General features: G+C 41.7%; 2 protein-coding genes across 2 annotated transcripts in view; one reads left to right on the top strand and one right to left on the bottom strand.

The window, feature by feature from the left end:
- Nucleotides 1-4,417: 4,417 nt before the first annotated feature.
- On the bottom strand, nt 4,418-9,463 carry PRDX1 (peroxiredoxin 1). The gene is made up of 5 exons (XM_050961269.1): nt 9,323-9,463; nt 8,352-8,505; nt 7,874-7,996; nt 6,633-6,763; nt 4,418-4,827 (listed from the first exon to the last, which is right to left on the bottom strand). The coding sequence occupies exons 1-5, from the start codon at nt 9,426-9,428 to the stop codon at nt 4,742-4,744; spliced, it is 600 nt and encodes a 199-aa protein (XP_050817226.1). The 5' UTR covers nt 9,429-9,463; the 3' UTR covers nt 4,418-4,741.
- A 2,841-nt stretch (nt 9,464-12,304) lies between these two features.
- Nucleotides 12,305-15,129, top strand: part of AKR1A1 (aldo-keto reductase family 1 member A1) — a 45,108-nt gene continuing 42,283 nt past the window's right edge. Inside the window, exon 1 of the mRNA XM_050961226.1 lies at nt 12,305-12,427. The gene's annotated coding sequence lies outside the window, so the exon portion shown is untranslated. The remainder of the gene's footprint in view (nt 12,428-15,129) is intronic.

The raw sequence follows: 15,129 nt of genomic DNA, 5'->3' as shown, positions 1-15,129 counted from the left end.
TTCCCTGCTAACCAGACACCATGTGAACCTGCTGGTCATGGTCAAGAATTCCTCTCCTTGTTAAACGGGTGAAAAAAACCCCACCTGAGGTGTGCAATGGATTGCCCTTCTCTGCACCTTCACCTATCAAGTCCCACTAAGATCCTGCTTGTGAATGCAGGGGGCTGGACTTGATGACCTTTCAGGGTCCCTTCCAGTTCTATGAGATAGGTATATCTCTATATATTTATTTTATTTTTGTTTTTAATTTAGATGGGGCCTCATCTGATCACCTTAAAACTAAGAGCCTATGATCCCTTCAGGAGGTTTGTCTCCACATCAACATCCTACATCTCAGAGCCATCTGCCTAGCGTGCAAAGCATTTCTACCTCCACTCCAGGCATCAACAGTCCAAGTGCTAAGAGACAATACCATAGCTATGCATTACGACTACTACAGCACTTTGGCAAACCTCTAGTTCCTAACCCATCCCTGCTCACTGCCCAGAGGCCTCCCGACAACCTACCTGCAGACCAACTCTAGTGCTGCGTGTGGCACTCAGCAGCCCCCTGCTGGCAGGAGCACTGGTGCAGGCTACAAGACCCTTCAGCCAGCCCCAGCCCAATCAGAGCAGCCAATTTTTAATTTTTTTTTTAAGCACACAGCTGGGCTGCAGTTGTGTGCTAATTGGCCACCTGCCCAATAAAAAACAAAGTGTTGCAGAACATCAGATATCAGATTTGCCAAGCATTTTGTTCTAGAGAAGGTTTCAGTCTGGGCTCCCTTTCTCATCCCATAGAGCAGGATGAACATATACCTTCCTGCCAAACCTCACAATACTAAGGAAACAGACAAGATGCAGAATTTATGAGCATGATGGCCCCAGCATGAGCTAGTCAGTTTGATATTCTGATCTGGTGAGCCCCAAGTGCAGTCCCTACCCACATTACCTACTCTGTCCAATGGACTTGCAGATAGGTTTGCCAACTCTCTAGGATGGTGCTAGTTTCCAGGAAATAAAGATTAATCTTTAGTTAAAGGCTATATGATATGATAAAACCTCCAGGAATACATCCAGACAAAACTGGCTACCTTACTTGCAGAACAAGAGTCAGATCCTATACCTGGACTCACCAGCATTACATCTGATAGCTACATAGCTTCTTTGGTTAATGTCAGTCAGCATCCAGGCTGAAGTTCAGAAAATACAACTTCACAGCAGGAAAGCCTCAACTTGATTGACTTTTGAAGCTAAGCGGAAGTTTTCTATTTGGGCATCTCATCACCAGCTGCCCCACTTAACAGAGCCCATCTTATTTACCTTGGACTATTTACTAGCCCTGAAACAAACTGAGCTTTCTATTAGTTTGATAAGGGGCCATCTAGCTGCAATATCTGCATGACATCCTTCCCAGGCTGATATTGTATTTTCCCCATCCTCTAGTGGCAAGATTGCTCAAGGGTCTCTTATTCCCCTGCCCCAGTTGGAGTCCCTCCCTTTGAGCCATTAGCAATTTGTTTCCTATACAGTCACAGTGTTAGCTACACATCTGTCCCGTCTCTCTCTCTCATCAGAATACATCCTCCGCTTGGAGTCAGGCCTTATCCCCTTTGGGGTGGAATAATACAGTTCTCCCACTCTTGGATTTGACCATGGGCTATAGTACCTACTCCCAGGGGGCACAGAACACATATGGCCAACAAGACAAAACAAACAAGACTTTGATGGCAAATAAAACATTCACCAAGCAGTCAATAAAATGTCAGGATAATTAGAAGCAAGCACTTCCTAAAGTACCCAGCCAGGCCCAGGACAGTTAGCAAAACTATGACTTTCATGTATGAAAATGTGAGCAATTTAAAATGACATTCTAATTTTTTCTTTGGCTGTTTGGTGTTCTGTACTGAAATTTAAATTAAAATCCAGAATTCTAACTGGAATGTAGGGTATTAGTTACCAAGTGTTTGTAACTTAACTTTCATGTTTTTAGGAAACGCTGAATAGTTAGTGACTTTTCTGTCTTGTAGTTTAAATAAATTACCAAAACAGTTGAAACTGGTGTGATTACATTGCATGATTTTGACACCAAGTATGCAGAATTTTGAATTTTCTGGCACAGACTTCCCCCCAGGAGTAAGTATCCTGTTGATCAATCGGGCTTAGCCATCAAGTCTCACTAAGTTCTTCCCTTCAAGAGTTTGACCAGTGGTGACTAGACAGCTGCCTTAAACCAAAGAATCAGAAAAAAAATTAAAAACAAACCATATATACACTCATGTCTATCTTGCCTAGAGCCTTATTATCCTGTCATTATAGGACAGGCAAGCCTGGCTTCTTCAAACAGAGGAGAGTGTTCCCCTCCAGCAGGTGCCTGTTCCCTCTCCTCTCCAACAACAGGAGTTAGAGACCTCTGTCTGGAGTTCTAACTCTTTCTAGTCCTTTTGACTCAGTAGCTGTAAGCCAAGTTTTGTAACTGACTGCAACCCAGAGGTAGGCTCCTTACAGCTAAAATTTTGGGTACTGCCATAACCTTTAAGTCAGAGGTGGGCAAACTACAGCCTGTAGGCCAGATGTGGCCCACAGGATCCTCCTGCCTGGACCCTGAGCTCCTGGCCCAGGAGATTAGCCTCCCTCTTCTCCTGTTCCCCCTCCCCTGGAGCCTCAGCTCACTCTGCTACCAGTACAATGCTCTGGTTGGTAGGGCTGCGAGCTTCTGGGGAAGAGCAGCTGCAGAGCCCAGCCTGATCCTGTGTGCTGTGCTGGTATGGCTGGCTCCAGCCGGGTGGCATAGATGCAAGCACTGCCAGCCACTAATGTGCCAGGCAGTACAGTAAGGGGGCAGGGGAGTGGATAGGGGTTGGGGTAGTCAGAGGGTGGGGAATGGGTTGAATGGGGCAGGGGTCCCATGGGGGCAGTCAGGAAGGGGGGGGGGGGAGTGTTGGATGGTGCAGGAGTCCCACGGCAGGGCAGGGGCTGGGCCATGACTCCCTCCCCTAACTGGCCCTCCGTACAAATTTTCAAAACCGGCTGCAGCCCTCAGGCCAAAAAAGTTTGCCTGCCCCAGCTTTAAGTAGTTACCAGATGTCTTATCTGGAGCCATTATTGTGTTTTTTGAAAGCCAGTTGATTGAACATAGTATCAATACTGTATACATCATATACACCTCTACCCCACTATAACATGAATATAATGGTAGCCCTTATCTCAGTTCAAAGACAGGGGACATTCAGGCCTGCAGGACAGGTGCCCCTTACAGTGTTTCTTATGAAAACATCTCAATTTCCTGCCCACAGGACTTTGAGAGTTCCACATGAACCTCCTAACTTTTCTTCCAAGCCTAATTTCACACACTTCTCTTAAACAGAAGAAAGATTTAGAAAAACGTGGATTGCAGCCTTGAGGTTAAACATCAGTGATATTTACACTTTACCATCCAGCTGTATAAGAACATGTGAATTAGCCAGATCAGATACTAGTGGAATGAGCTCCAATGCTTAGTGTATTCAGGGACATTTGTTAAATAGCAGCTGAGGCTGCATATTTCCAGTTTGTAGTGCAGCTATGTGAAGCTCAGTCTACTTTTACAAGACACTATTCTTGAATAGAGGCTTCCAGATCCCATGTCTATTTTAGAAAGAATCTTACTACCCACCTCCAAACAAGGAGTGGTCTGAGAGAGAGAGGGATCCATGAGGACACATGTGGATTGTTACATGACCAACAGACACTAATTCTTGGAGATTTGTCTATATGGATCCCACAACCTCCCCTGTGCATTTCCTGCTCAGAGTCCTATAACATTGGGATTCAGTATTGGCAAGGAAATAATTGGGATTGCTCCATTTTTATACCCTCAGGTGATGAGGAACACAAGGACACCTAGGATGTAGGCCCCAGGCACTGCTGTCCAAAAAGGATCTCTTATGTGCACCAGATGTGGTATATGTGGACAACACATTTTGAAGAATCAGTTACTGTAAGATAAGTTAACATTCTGTCCACTCCTGGCTCTGGAAGGGAATGTGCTTACTGGACAGACTTGGCTGGGTAAGGGGACTGAAATGAAACCTAGAGAGGACTGGCTAGGTGCAGAGAATGGGATGAGAAGCCAGGAATGGGGAACAGATAAGACTGGGATAGAGACAAGAATGATGTCCCTAGCCTGTTTGCCAGAAGCTGGGTATGGGTGACAGGGGATGGATCACTTGATTCCCTGATCTGTTCATTCCTTCTGGGGCATCTGGCATTGGCCATTATTGGAAGACAGGATACTGGGCTAGATGGGCCTTCGGTCTGACCCAGTATGGCCATTCTTATGAGACAATTTAAAGAACCTGAATGTTCATTTGCACAATGGACCAAAGGAAAGGTGTTATTTTCAGAGTTGCTTCACATCCCTAAGTCACTGCTGGAATTCTTAGAGAAACAATAGACTGTTCTAGTTTCTATGAGTTTAATAGTTACAAAATGTCAGATACAGCTGTGCTACATGCAACACTGACCCAACCACTTACACTGTATTGGGCATTGAAGTCAACAAGGTATGATACACAAGTATTGATCATTAGGATTCTATATCAAGGTATTGTCAGTAAGGCTAGTAAAAAGGATGGTTGACTCCTACGGACAAGGCTTCTCGACTCACAGTATGCAATCTTTAAATAGACAGAAAATTCCAAAAGAATACTTGATGCTCTTGTTCTTTTCCAGAGAACAGTCTGAAGATACTAGTCTAACACAGTTGAGCACAGGCAGCAAATTTACTGCTGCTTGGAGAAGAATTCTTTGCTTTTCTGAACATCAGGTTTGATTGTTTCACTCCCAGGTTTCCAGCCAGCTGGGCAAACTGAAAGAGAAGTTTTATTAACTGCTTGTAAAAAACATGTCTTACAGGAACTTCTACAAGAGAAGAAAGCATGCCAGCAATTCAAAAGACTGCAAATACAACTACTTATTCCTGTAATCACATTGTGTTACTGACATCCACCTTTAACACTTCATCCTGTTTTAATTTTATTTTGTGCTTCAGTTATCAGTGCCTAAGGAAGTGACAGACAACTTTAATTCTGGCATTTCCCAACTTTTAAAATGGTTTTACAGCTATTTGCTGACTGAGGAATCGTAGAGGGGAAACATACTCTAGTGGTTTAAAGCCTTCTGCCCCAGTTTGTCCCTTTCCTCCCTCACCTCCAAAACTCCAGCCAGGCTGCTTCTTACTTCACTGCCTGAGCACCACCAGGTGACAACTGAGTACACAGGACAGTCTCCCTGCTCAGTTCTGGTATCTAGCACCAGTGGCCAACAGCAGCTAGGAGGAGCAAGTGTACGGAAAGTATTTCTCAGTCTCTAGAGCTGGCATACACCCAGCCAGGTCAGCACATAAAAACTGTGCTGCAATGGCACATGCCTAGTACAGGCATAGTCTTTGGAGACTTCAACAATAAGCTTGGAGCATGTGCCAACTCATTTTTCAGAGGCTTCTAACTTGGACAGCAATCCACTCAAATTTGACCTAGTCCAAAGACAAGCACATCCTTTAATCCAGGGCAGAAACACCAGCAAATTGAGTCCACCCTAAAGCATGGAGGCACTAGTGCTTAAAAAAACGGTTGGAAGAATTTACTGTGGGCAACAACAGTATTTTGCCCTAGTTTTGTTCTGACCCATTTAGGAGACTAAGATACAAAGATTCAGCCTGCAGGAGACACGGAATGAAAAAAAAAAAAACTGAATGGGTAGTTGAAGTTCAGCAATTTAAGACAGTCTTGTAATGGAAAGTGTTACTTAAACTACCAATTCTGCCTGTAATTAAGAGCAGATTAAGCAGTGAGTAATGTTTGGTTAGAAATAATTGCACTGATTCAAGACTAATAGTGTTAGCTACCAGAATGGCAAGTTCTCATTAGAGGGTCTTTAATGGGTTTGTTTCAATGCAACAGATTCCAACCTCCAGCACCACAGAATATATGGACACTATTAACAGGGAGGCTTGAGCCACTAGCCAGTTGCTCTTCTGCCCTTCCTATTTGATTTGCCCCATGACTACAGAGAGGTGAGAAGCAGACACGGAGAGCTGCCATGCCCATCTGCCCAAGCCTTCCCATAGGGTGCTTTACCAAGCCTGGGGAGAGATGCAGCCTGCCCAGGAATTTACTAGGGAGCCACTGTAATATTACCCAAGTCTTGCATAGTGCTTTTCATCCATAGATCTTTTCAGTTGCATCTAGTCCATCCCTGGAGGGCACAAGTGAGTACGGCCACTGGTTAAGAGTACATTTGTTCTTCAAAATGTTGGAGGGAATAAGCCACTGAACTAGATCAAGCAACTGCTACCAGCTGACATTGCTTGATGTTACTCAGTAAGTGCCCAATACCAGAATTGGTCAAATTTCTAAGTGATGTTTGTACATTAGATGAAGCAATACTGATAGATGAACTAAAATAGGAGGTAAAACAGCATTGTGTTGCTTTTACACAGATAAGAAAAAAATCTATACAAGTAAAAAGTTTTTGCAAAAACACACAGGTGCCTTGAGTTTACCAAGGCCCTGGCTATGTGGCATAATCTTACCACCTGGAAAAGCAAGTTTCCTTTACAAGAGGAAAAGGGGTACTTTTAAATACTTAAAGCAAACTAATGCAAGAGCTTACCTTCTCCATGTTTATCTGTGAACTGGAAAGCCTGGACTAATCTGAGAGTTTCATCAACTGAGCGGCCAACAGGGAGATCATTAATGGTTATTTGACGCAAGATTCCCTTATCATCAATAATGAACAGGCCTCTGCAGAAAAGCACATAAGTTTTGGACACAAGTAAAACAAAGAACAGACTTTGAAAAAGATTATGCCTGCCAACGCAAGTTTACAAGCTACTTTTTTTTTATTAAGGTGTGATACTAAGTTACGAACTTTCCAAAAAAAGGCAGGCTACACAACAATACTATACCTTTTACGTAAAACACTGAAACAAGTGTTTGCACCACACTACTACATAGCATGCTTATCCTCAACACAAGCTAGAGGTGCCAGGAGAACAAATTTTAATCTGGAGACCATTTACAACTCCCATTGCAATAGGAAACATACCCAGGAAGAGAGCCTTCCATGCATATGAATCAATGTGAAACAAACAGAACAGAGGAGGAAGGTAGCAAGGGCAAGGACAGGGAAGCTCCTTTCACATGGATGAATGGAACACTCATGTCAGAGATCAAATGAAGCCATAGCTGAACCTCCTTTCAAAGCAATATTGAAAATTAGCAGGTATTGGTTGCAGTAGGTTACTTCAGTGGCCTCACCTCAAGATTAGAGTTTGAGCTCTGAATGGCAGGACAAAAAAAGATTTGGTGGTCTTCCAGACCTACCATACAATCTGAACTCAATATTCAAAGAGGTGTTATGAGATGTTCAGTTCCTTAGACTAAAATAGCAGTCATTAGGCAGAAATATACAGGAAACACACACCCAGCTTGATATTTCTTTAATTAGGCTAGCATTTACATTTCTATAGTTCACTGCAAATCTTGTGTCCTTTGCAGACTACATAGAGTGCATCACTATGGAAACAGTGATTTGAGTGAAGGACAGCATACTAGCTAGTTGCCGCTCAATAGTGAGGTTAGGAAAAGGAAGGCAACTTTCAGGTTAGGAAATCAAGATGTGAGCGAGTGCCTTTGGCATCCAAGCCCACCAGGCATATTTGAGAAAGCTTAGAGAATTTTAATTTGAGCAGGGAAGCAAGCGAGCTAAAGATTAACAACTTTAGCTTGCAAGTACCTACAAGTTTTAGGATTTATTTTGGTAAAGACACTCCAGAAGTTCCCCCTCCCCCTTCTATTTGAAGAGATCTGTGGATCACAACAGTCATGAAGATACCCTGCCAGCAGCCTTACCTGTACGCAATACCTTCATCGTCTTTTAATACTCCGTAATCTTTAGCAATGATGCGTTTTGTATCTGAAACCAGTGGAATGTTCATGTTACCCAATCCACCCTGCTTCTTAGGAGTATTGACCCTGAAGAGGAAGATGAGAATGTCAGGAAGGAGAGGACATAGCAGTGAAGGAAACTACAGGAGTACAGTGTACCTGTGCTGGAATACCTATGCTTTTTGCAGAATTAATATTGCAATTAACTATGCAGTTAATGTCTTGGGGAAAGGTGGTAACTGCAGTAGTTAAGCAATATTCTTAGGTCAGAAGCCAATTCTGTTAATTGGTATTGATCTCAACAGGACACTGTTATACAATTGCTGCTTGCCAGCTTTGCTGTAGATTTGAGTACAGCAGAGAAATTAAGATAGATCATTTCTTTAGTATACTCTGTAGAGGAACACTAGTGTAAGTCCAAGCATTAAAGATGGATGCTTACCAGGCAAGGTGACAGAAGTGAGAGTCAACAGAAGCTCCAATTACTTGACAGTTAAGTTTCTTAAATTCATCAGCCCTGTCACTGAATGCAATAATCTCAGTTGGACAAACAAAGGTGAAGTCAAGGGGATAGAAGAAGAACACAATGTATTTTCCTAGGGAAAAAAATAAGTCACAAATTAGTCCTTTGGGTAAGTTACACTTCTTTAGACAGTTACAGTAGTCTCAAAAGCACAAACATACAAAGACCATGTGTATTCCAATTAACACTTTGGTCAGGACTGTTTCTTCTTTAGGCTACCTAAAGCAGAGGACCTCCCATTCTACTAGCTTCCATACAGAAGCTGCATATTTGGCTACACAATGTTCAATTCCACTGTAATACATACTATAACAATACGCCAAGAATATGAGAGAGACCAGGGACTGAAGTGTTTTTTTTAAGTCTTGCTCTATTTTTCCCCGCTAAGGCAGCCCTAGTGCTATAGAAGAATACTGCTTCCAGCTAGCTAATGAAGATAGGCAAGCACTACAATAGTTTCATTTTAAAAAGAGGGAGAGATTTGACTGTTCCAAATATTTGAGATATTGCATCAGCTCTTTTTCTGGAGTGATAAAGAAGCCAAACAGGTCTGATCCAATACATTTTAGCGTAAATTAAGCTCTCATTAAAGTTTAGGATTCACATTTGCTACCACCAAGCATAACATAGGCAAATACTGCCAGATTCCTCCCACAGCTTTGCAAGTATACGTCAGTCTTCACTAGCAATAACCCTACAATGCTAGCTCTGGACTTCTCAGATCAAATCACTGGACAAGTTACATTCCAAATAGGTAATTTAAAGGATTACCACCAACCCTGACTTTTGAATCAATCCAAGTCACCAGAAATGAAATGCAGTACACATGCAGCCTTGTGGAAGAGGGAAGTAAGGAATCTACAAGTGCACCTGTATACTTTTAGACTTACCTTTATAGTCAGAGAGGGTGATATCTTTGAACTGCCCATCTGGCATCACAGCTGTGGCTTTGAAGTCAGGGGCTGGTTTCCCAATAAATGCATTTCCTGCAGACATCTTGATATGGACTAGAATATTAGAAACATGTTAGACAATGTAGCTTTCTAGGCATTGTCAACTCAAGGATCAACATGCAGTTCTGCCATAATAATCCAGTGGTAATTTTTTTAAAGATGGTCAATATAAATGACAGAAGTTTCCTGAGTTCAGTGAGTAAGTTTAGTTTGCCAAAGCCTTTGGTGCCTAGGTACCTTGTAGCTATACTAAGTAGGGTATTTTTAAAGAAACCTCTGTATTGATTACTGACATTACAAGTAGTGGCTATTGCCATTAATTTTACACACACTGTTTAGGGAGAGGAAACAAATCCAATCCAGGTATCAAGACCAAACTACTTGAGATACTACTAAACTGAGTTCATACAACCTTAATAAGATTCCATAGACTAGAGTTGTTCCTTTTTTGCCCTCTGCCACACCTAATTTAAAATGTATCATGCACACAGTTAACATATGAACTTTGAGTTCACCCAGAGTCCCATTACAAAATTCGAGATTTGAAAAGAAAGAAGCTGGCCTGCCATTATATTAGTACTGTGTGCAGCATGACTCAGAGACAGAGTTAACAGATCCAGCCCACACAAGAAAGCCTGTCTGTTCCATGTTCAGAATAGATACATGCAGTGCAAGACCTTGACCATTCCACTATGCTATTGGTTTGATAACAGTCTTACTAGGCATACTGTACTGGCAATGCTTATGTCCTTCCTCCAGTTAGAGTATGCCAAAGATTGTTATAGCATAAGGTTAAAAGCTTTCACTTTATTTGTTAGTGAAAAGGGAGCTGTGTGTGTGTGTATGTAAAAAAGCCACACAAACTAGAAAATTTAGGAATTCAAGCATTTTACAACATGATGGATCACTGTGTACTATGATTGTTTATTAATTCAGACTTAAGCTGTTGGTACCAGTTCTACCAAATTAATTATTTTATTGTAGTGCTGAATTAGCAAGTTTGTGATTACAAGTGCTTTCTCAACACTACAGAGCATTTACTTCTTAGAGGTTATTTAAGATTGTGCAAGGGCAACAACGTCTCTTTTGTTCAATCTAAGGGAGGTGACTGTTGCAGAATTGTCAGACTCCACTTTAGTTATTTCAGAAATTAACAAAATGCATCTGGTGTCTTTTCTGCTGTTGAGAGCTTCATGCCTGTCTAAGGGTAAACATATTTAAAAGCCCTATGCACAGTATCAAGCTGCTTTAGTTTCAGTAAAGTTATGTTAGAATACATCTTTAACAAATTTCATACAAAACTTGGTCATTTTTCTTAAGCAACATTGTTGTTAAGAATTAACACTCAAGTGAGAAGACTGCATTATGATTCCCCACAGCATAGTTTCTACTTCGTTTGGAGTCTCTGCTATGGTCTGGTATTATCACAGCACATGGCAACTAACCACAGGAGAAGAAAAAAAAAAACAAAAAACAAAAAAAAACACACCACTATCTGCCATACTCTATGTTCAGGAAATGCTGTTAAAATTTAGCTAGTGTGGTGAAGACACCTAATGATCAATATTATGTTATTTCCTTTCAACTTATACACCATTAAAAGCAGCTGAGCTTTGCTCCAAGCACTGTCAGTAATTTAAAGTGGCATCAAATATAGTTTTTTAAATCAGCTCATCGTTAATCTTCAAGTCTCCCTACAGCATCGAAGGCCAGCTGAAACAGTTGAGTCCTGCAGCATCCTCTAGAGATAAGTTCAGGTTATGTGAACCAGGGGTGCGAGGGGATTCCAGAAGGCCCCCTGCCAGCGGCCTCCCTATGGAAGCAGAGGTGCTGATACCAGTCACAATTGTGGTACTATCCCCTTTTACAGTTTACACAGACAAAACTTCTGTTCTACCATGGCTGGAAAAAGACACACTTGTGCAGTTCTGAGACCAGTGAACTAGCTTCGTTAAACATGGCAGCCTGAGCCTCGCTCCAGAGCCAGCTCACCCGCACTGAGGAACTCGGGCCACAGAAACCAAGCCGGGCATTAGTCCTAGCACTAGATAGGGCTAGTTCCCTCCACGCTCCCCAACTTCGAGAGAGCCTCCATCCAAACCAGATTTCCCGGAAGTTAGAACCCAAAGGGGCCAAACCAGATTTATTCGCTAAACTTCTGCCATTAAAGGATTAAATAGCCTGCTAGGACAGTGGTGTATCCAGCCAAGAGAAATCACTTCATTTCGGGATTATAACACGCCATTTCAGGGCCACTTTAAGAGCATCTGTTTCCCCTACTCCCCCTGTAGGGGAGAAGCTACCCTAGAGCCAGTATCACATCCTCTGATGGCGATTGCCAGAGAGCTCCCAAAGTTGGTTCCCCTCACACCCCTGCGCTTTGCTCCTAGGAAAAAGCGCCGCATTAGGAGCAACATTTGTTTCCAGGAACCAGGTTCATTAAGAGAACTGGAGATTTCTGCAGATTCATCCCCGCAGGCTACGCCAAGAAGAGATTTTCAGATTGTTCTAGCTAGAGTCTCTTCCGCCCGCCCCCTGAAAGGGGACAGGGAGCTTGTAGGCGTCAGTAGGCTTGGTGTTCCTAGCAGAAAAATTAGTTCACCACGCTCTGCTCCTCAAGTCCCCCACAGAACAGTTACAACAGATAAAACATCTTATTCCAGAAATCACATTTTGCCACAGGCAGATAACTGAAAAACACTTACAGAAAGGAAAGGCGGGCTCCGTAACACGCGCAGGGACGGGATCCACGGACTAACTACACTCAAGCTCTCTGTCTGTGGCTTTATAGTCTCCCGGATCTCGCGAGGAAACAGGGCAGGGTGGTGAGGGGGGAAGGATGAAGGAGACTCACCCGGCTCCTGCTATCCCCTTTCGAGACGCTACGGCTGCAGCGCCAGCATGACTTTGCAGATTTACACAGCTTCCTTGAGTGTTTCGTTAAGGGAGGACGTGCGTGAGGTTATGTAGAGACGGAAGCAACCTTAGTATCCCTAGTGTTGCAAACTGAACGCGTGGAGATCCAGTCTAGATACTACAGTGGTATGTGCTTTAGAAAGGTGCAGTATAACAGTAATAAATGTTTGATCAATTTATGGGAAGGTGGTTTCAAATGGCTCTTAGAAATCCTTTGTGTCCTTCTATTGCAAGAGGAAGAGATCATTTAAAAACTGTTTAAATTTAATTTATAGTCTAGTTAGCTAGCAGTGCTTTACCACTTGTGACCGGAAATATTTTAGACTTTGGGGGAAAGTAAGGTTAATGGAGTTTAACCTGTACCAGTCAGGTCAGTGGAAATTTTACAATTGACTTATTAAAAAATAGAATTGGACCTATATTGGCATTATAGTATATAAAATATGTTATATATGGGATTAAATAAATCATCCTCAGTATATTATTGCAAGCAATCCCACTAGCTGTATCTATGCTAGCCTTTTCCTCCTATATTTCTTGCCTGTGTTCTCACTGGTACAGTTCCATCAGTGGAAACATTTGGGGTAGGGGGAAAACTGAAAACAAAGGTGATCTCAGAGCTCTGACCGGGACACAGAGCAGCTCTATGCTGGAAAAAGCTAAATCTTTCCTTGGATCATGGGGTTTGATCCAAAGTTAATTGAAATCAGTTGAAAGAGTGTCACAGAGTTCTTTGCATCAGGCCTGTGGAGCAGCTATTCTGAAGGACAGGCAGAAGAATTTCCAGGACTAAATGGCCTGTGTGAACGTCTACAAGTGTTGTGAAACTTTGGATCCAAGAATATATCAAACCGACCTTCTGTTTGGTTTAGGCCCACAATGTTAAAATTAGGGCTGTCAAGCAATTAAAAATTAATTGTGATTGATTAATCGTGCTGTTAAACAACAATAGAATACCATTTATTTTAAATATATTTGGATGTTTACTACATTTTTAAATATATTTTAATTACAACACTGAATACAAGGTGTACAGTGCTCACTTTATATTTATTTTTATTACAAATATTTGCACTGTAAAAAACAAATTTTATTTTTCAATTCACCTCATACAAGTGAGGTGCAATCATGAAAGTTGAACTTACAAATGTAGAATTATGTACAAAATTAACTGCATTCAAAAATAATGTAAAATTTTAGAGCCTACAAGTTCACTCAGTCTACTTCTTGGTCAGTCAATCACTCAGACAAACAAGGTTGATTACAATTTGCAAGAGATAATGCTGCCTGCTTCTTGTTTACAATTTCATCTGAAAGTGAGAACAGGCATTCGCATTGCACTGTTGTAGCTGGTGTTGCAAAATATTTATATGCCAGATGCGCTAAAGATTCATATGTTCCTTCATGCTTCAACCACCATTCCAGAAGACATGCTAATGATGGGTTCTGCTTAATAGTGAACCGAAGCAGTGTGGACAGGTGCATGTTCATTTTCATCATCTGAGTCAGATGCCACTAGCAGAAGGTTCACTTTCTTTTTTGGTGGTTTGGGTTCTGTAGTTTCCTCATCAGAGTGTTGCTCTTTTAAGAATTCTAAAAGCATGCTCCACACCTTGTCCCTCTCAGATTTTGGAGGGCACTTCAGATTCTTAAACCTACCTATTTTTAGAAATCTCATAGGGGTACCTTCTTTGTGTTTTGTCAAATCTGCTGTGAAAGTGTTCTGAAAACAAACATGTGCTGAGTCATCATCCGAGACCGCTATAACATGAAATAGATGCAGAATGCGGGTAAAACGGTGCAGGAAACATACAATTCTCCCTCCTAGGAGAACAGTCACAAATTTAATTGACATGTTTATTTTTGTAATGAGCATCATCAGCATGGAAGCATTTCATTTGGAATGGTGGCTGAAGCATGGAAGAGGCATATGAATTTTTAGCATATCTGGCATGTAAAGACCTTGCAATGCCAGGTACAAAAGTGCCATGCGAATACCTGTTCTCACTTTCAGGTGACATTGTAAATAAGAAGCAGGCAGCAGTATCACCCATCACTGTAAACAAACATGTTTGTCTTACTGATTGGCAAAATAAGATGTGGGACTGAGTGGACTCGTAGACTCTAAAGTTTTACACTGTTTTGTTTTCGAGTGCAGTTGCGTAACCAAAAAAAAGTCTGCATTTGTAAGCTACACTTTCTCGATAAAGAGATTGCACTTCAGTACTTGTATGAGGTGAATTGAAAAATACTATTTATTTTGTTTATCATTTTTACAGGGCATATATTTGTAATCAAAATTAATAATATAAAGTGAGCACTGTGCATTTCTTATTCTGTGTTGTAATTGAAATCAATATTGAAAATTGTAGAAAAACATCCAAAATATTTAATACATTTCAATTGGTATTCTATTGTTATAAGTACCATTAATCGTGATTAATTTTTTAATGACAGTTAATATTTTTAGTGAACTGCGTGAGTTAATTGCGATTGACATGTCACCGACAAAACCTGAGCAATTACAGTGCTTGCTTTAATTATAGTGCTAAATCCAGCTAGCAGAAACGTTTGTTCCTTGTCTGCACTACAATTTACAATAATATTAGCTAGCTCCTTAAAACACAAATTCCCACCTAGAGTAACTCAAAGAGGTTAACAGCAGGGCTGCCTGCCAGAGCAGCCTGGAGTGTTGCTCCAGAGAAATCCAGGACCCAGTGAAGCTTTGGCACTGCAGATATAATGTCACTGGGCCAGCCAGCCTGCCCCCGCCAAAAGAGGAGCCAGGAGAGACTGGTCCCTCCCTGGTACCACCACTGGAGCAGCCC

Source organism: Gopherus flavomarginatus, chromosome 7 (assembly GCF_025201925.1).
Source record: "Gopherus flavomarginatus isolate rGopFla2 chromosome 7, rGopFla2.mat.asm, whole genome shotgun sequence".
Lineage (NCBI taxonomy): Eukaryota > Metazoa > Chordata > Testudines > Testudinidae > Gopherus > Gopherus flavomarginatus.
Note: the sequence above shows the minus strand (reverse complement) of the source record. Positions and strands in the feature narration are given on the sequence as shown.